Source organism: Gossypium hirsutum, chromosome A04 (assembly GCF_007990345.1).
Source record: "Gossypium hirsutum isolate 1008001.06 chromosome A04, Gossypium_hirsutum_v2.1, whole genome shotgun sequence".
NCBI classification, from domain to species: domain Eukaryota; kingdom Viridiplantae; phylum Streptophyta; class Magnoliopsida; order Malvales; family Malvaceae; genus Gossypium; species Gossypium hirsutum.
This window is the reverse complement of record NC_053427.1, coordinates 10,386,948-10,391,640: the sequence shown is the minus strand read 5'-3', so window position 1 is coordinate 10,391,640 and position 4,693 is coordinate 10,386,948. Positions and strand designations below refer to the sequence as shown.

General features: G+C 38.1%; 1 protein-coding gene across 1 annotated transcript; it reads left to right on the top strand.

Annotated features, from left to right (window-relative positions):
• The first annotated feature begins 1,031 nt into the window (after positions 1–1,031).
• On the top strand, positions 1,032–4,366 carry LOC107948796 (cytochrome b561, DM13 and DOMON domain-containing protein At5g54830). Its single transcript, XM_016883444.2, has one exon. It carries the CDS (start codon positions 1,302–1,304, stop codon positions 3,969–3,971), a length of 2,670 nt encoding a protein of 889 aa, XP_016738933.1. The 5' UTR covers positions 1,032–1,301; the 3' UTR covers positions 3,972–4,366.
• The last annotated feature ends 327 nt before the right edge of the window (positions 4,367–4,693 follow it).

Genomic DNA, 4,693 nt, shown 5'->3' with positions numbered 1-4,693 from the left:
AAAAATAATTTTAAAAATCTTGTTTATTATTAAACTAAATAATCCCCAAATACATTGCTTTCCTTGTACTTCAAATGGTTGAAACTTATTATCTCTCAATAATAAATAACTCATTTTTTGTTTACTTGAGCTGGTTGTCTTAATGAAGTAAATTAAAGCTAAATTTTTTTTTGAAATTATTAGACATAAAATTGGGTTGAATTAATGAAGTGGCTATTTTTTTATTTTCAATTAATTGAATTGGCTATTTTAAAAATTTTGGGTCATTTTGTTTCTTCTTATTATTCTTCATTTTTCCATTGAGTTAGATGCAAGAATGACGTCTCAAAGGGACAAAATGGTAGTACTCTAATCGCTCCTATTTACCATCGAAATCCGTCATTTGTTGTCAACTCCAGTGTCCAATAATATAAGTTCATTCATATCTCTTTTTGAACTCCTGAGTCCCAAGCCATTCATCTTATCCATTCTTCATGCTTGGCTAAGTGATGATTTTAAAGGCATTTTCATTTTTCTTTTAATAGTGGATTAATTAAACGAGTGGTGAGGCTCTCTATATTCACTAGAAAAAGTAATAATGACAACAACGACTATAACAAAATAGCTCAAACGAAGCAATGTTGAATAATTAAAGTGTAAATCTTATGAAACCGATGAACAGTGAACAACGAAAACTAGATCATCTCGATTGTCAGTGTTCAATTCACTAATGGAAAATTAGAGTAACAAAAGAAAATAATGAGAAAAAGTGAAAATTATGATTGAGTTTTTGGGCGTTTCTATTTTTATATTTTTCTTTTATTTATTTTAGTTAATATTTTTTTAACTTTTCAGGTGGAATAGTTATAAAGAAAAGTAAAATTAAAAAAAAGATTAAACTATATATAAATGATAATTAATTTTTTTAGAATAAAGACTAAATAAATAAATAAAGTTGGGGTAATTTTTGAGGTTTTAACAAGAAAAAAGAATCCAAGTATTGTTTAACGAATAATCTAAATTGAGCATAAGAATGTCAGCACTGACGTGATTCGGCGATTGTTTCAAATACGCCTAATAAAATCACGAAATTGCCATTTACCTCTCATGGCCTTCCCTCTTCCCCCAAAAGAAAAACCCCAGAGGACTTTTAAAAAACCACGAACAAACCAACAAAATTGACGAGTTGACCACTCACGTCTCCACCGAGCCACCACCGCCCCATTACTCGCTCCTCCTTTTTTCTTGCTTTCTTTTTAAACATCTATTTCTCTTTAAACATAAATTTTGGGTTCTTTCTAATCACTTGCCATTCGATCCGAATGTACAATTCCAAATCATCCCTTTTACTCCTACTCTTTCTCATCAATTCCTTCATCTTCTTCTGCAATGCGGATTCCGGTACGAAATGCTCCAACACGAGCTCCCTAATCGGCTTCGAATCCAATTTCACCATGGTCCAACACCAACTGAGAGGCCATTTCAAAATCCTCGATGATTGTTCTTTCCAAGTATCCAGATTTGACATGTTATCCGGTTCTTCCGACGTCGTTTTCTGGGGGGCGGTCGCCGTCGATTTCTCTAACATCACCCGTGGGTTCCCGATTTCCGATCACTGCCTCAACCAAACAACTTACAAAAACGCGTCGTTTTCGATCCAATTACTCCCCAACGTCACCTGGGACCAGATCAAAGTTCTCTCCGTCTGGGACGTCACCACCTTATCGGACTTTGGCCACCTCACCCTCCCCACCAACGGGTCGGATTTGTATCCAGGCAGGGTACATACAATGTTCGATAACTGCAAGAACTTGTCGGGTAATTATAGGGTTCGGTGGAGCTTGAATGTGGAGGACAATTGGATCGAGATCGGGCTCGAAGCGGCGACCAAGACGATGAATTACATGGCGTTTGGGTGGGCGAATCCGAATAGAACCAAGGAGCTGATGTTAGGAGCAGACATCGCGGTGGCGGCTTTTACGGAGGAAGGTAGGCCCTTTGTTGATGATTTTTACATTACGAGTTATAGTGAGTGTATGTTGCATGGTAAAGATGGTTCAGCCGTAGGTGTTTGTCCTGATGTAGTTTATGAGAATACCACCAACGGCATGACGCTAAATAATACTAAGTTGGTTTATGGACATAGGAGAGATGGGGTTTCCTTTATTAGGTTTAGGAAACCATTGAATTCGTCGGATGGTAAATACGATTTGCCTGTGAATCCTACCGAGGAAATGACGGTTATTTGGGCATTAGGGTTGATGAAACCGCCTGATACTATCCGGCCATATTATTTGCCCCAAAATCACGGGGGTCCAATGATGGTTGCATATGGACATTTGAGGCTTAATGTTTCAGAGAATGTGGATGATTGTTTCGGGCCATTGGATGCTGATGATAAGCAGGACCAAGATTTGATTATTGCCAGTGCAAAAGTTCCGCTTGTTGTTACGACTGGGGAGGCGTTGCATTATCCAAATCCACCAAATCCATCAAAGGTTTTGTATATTAATAAGAAGGAGGCTCCAGTTTTGAGAGTGGAAAGAGGGGTTCCTGTGAAGTTTTCGGTGCAGACAGGTCATGATGTTGCTTTGTATATTACTTCTGATTATCTAGGTGGGAATGCAACATTGAGGAATGCGACTGAGACTATTTATTCTGGTGGGCCGGAAGCAGAAGGAGTCATGGCAAGCCCTTACGAATTGGTTTGGGCTCCCGATAGGAATACCCCTGATCAAGTGTTTTATCAGTCATTATACCAGCCGAAGATGGGGTGGAGAGTCGAAGTTGTTGATGGTGGTCTATCTGATATGTATAACAATAGCGTGTTTTTAGATGATCAGCAAGTTACTTTCTTTTGGACAGTATCTAAGGATTCAATATCTATTGCAGCCCGTGGTGAAAAGAAGAGTGGCTATCTAGCTATAGCTTTTGGTGGTGAGATGGTGAATAGCTATGCTTATGTGGGCTGGATTGACAATGCCGGAAAAGGGCGTCTAAATACATATTGGATTGATGGAAAGGATGCCTCAAATGTGCATCTGACGAATGAGAACTTGACGCATGTCAGGTGCAAGTCAGAAAATGGCATCATTACTTTTGAATTCACACGCCCCTTTAATCCATCATGCAGTAGTCATGATAAGAAGAAAGAGTGCAAGAACATTCTTGATCCAACAACTCCTCTTAGAGTAGTTTGGGCAATGGGTGCTAAGTGGTCTGAGCATCTTAGTGAGAGAAATATGCATTCTGTCACTAGTCAAAGGCCTGTGCGTGTGATGCTTCTGCGCGGTTCTTCTGAGGCTGAGCAAGATTTACGACCGGTATTAGCTGTACATGGATTTATGATGTTCCTCGCTTGGGGTATTCTACTTCCTGGTGGAATATTGGCTGCTAGATACCTTAAACATGTAAAAGGTGATGGATGGTACCAAATTCATGTTTACTTACAGTATTCGGGATTAGCAATTATCCTACTTGCTGTTCTTTTTGCTGTTGCTGAACTTCATGGTTTCTTTGTTAGCTCATTACATGTTAAGTTTGGGATTGCTGCTATATTTTGTGCCTGTGTACAGCCAGTGAATGCGTACCTCAGGCCTAAGAAACCTGATCATGGTGTGGAGGCTTCCTCAAATAGGATTATTTGGGAATATTTCCATGTAATTGTTGGCAGAGGTGCCATTGTTGTAGGAATAGCAGCGCTTTTCACTGGAATGAAGCATTTAGGAGAAAGATATAAAGGAGAAAATGTCCATGGACTTAGCTGGGCATTAATAATTTGGTTCTTGATAGGTGCACTACTAGTCATTTATTTGGAGTATCGTGAAAGACAGCGGAGGAGGGACCGATTTTTAGGAAGGGGCAACTGGGTCCTAGGCAATGTTGAAGAAGACGATTCTGTTGACCTTTTAAACCCACACCATGCTTCCGCACGAACAGGTTCACAGAATTCTGGACTAATGGAAGTTCAGTTAGAGCCATTGAGCAGATGAATTTATTGATGCATATATATATATTTCTGTTTTTGGATATAAAAGCACAATTCTTCGCCAGTTTCGGGAGTTTCCTACAAACACTGAGTTTAGCAGAGCTGTTTCTTTTCTTTGACGGATTTCCCCGGGATGGGTTTACTGTATGAGAATTTTTTTTCTACCTCCGACACCTCCTGTGAAGATCAATTTGTGTACAGCATGTATTTTGTACACTTGATACTCCTCATAGCATAGTGGAAGGATTTATCAGTTTACCGGAACCTCATTTCTGAGTGAAAGGTACCTTACTTTGTTTTCAGATGAGATCAGTCATTAGATTGTCTAGTTTTCTTTCACAATACTTGCAAATGATACATGGATCTTCTAACAATACAATCTAGTCTCTTTTCCGGTAATAGTTCATGGTGCATGTGTTATTTCTGTTATCAATGATGTTTCTTTTATCTTCGGTCTTGCAATATAAAGGCTCTTGATAAATTGCATTTTGCTCCTTTTACTAAAATATAGTAAATTAATTTTTGTATGTTAGATGAAAGTAGTCTTTTCTATTAAAAATTTTACTTTCTTGTACTGCTAAAATTTTGCATGGCTGATAGAATAATCGGATAGTGATGTTTAGTTTGCTACGTGTACTTTGTATTAACATATAAAGATTAGTATTTAACCATAGAAATTGATTAAACTGAAATGTATAGTACTTTTTTATTAATGTTGTCACATTA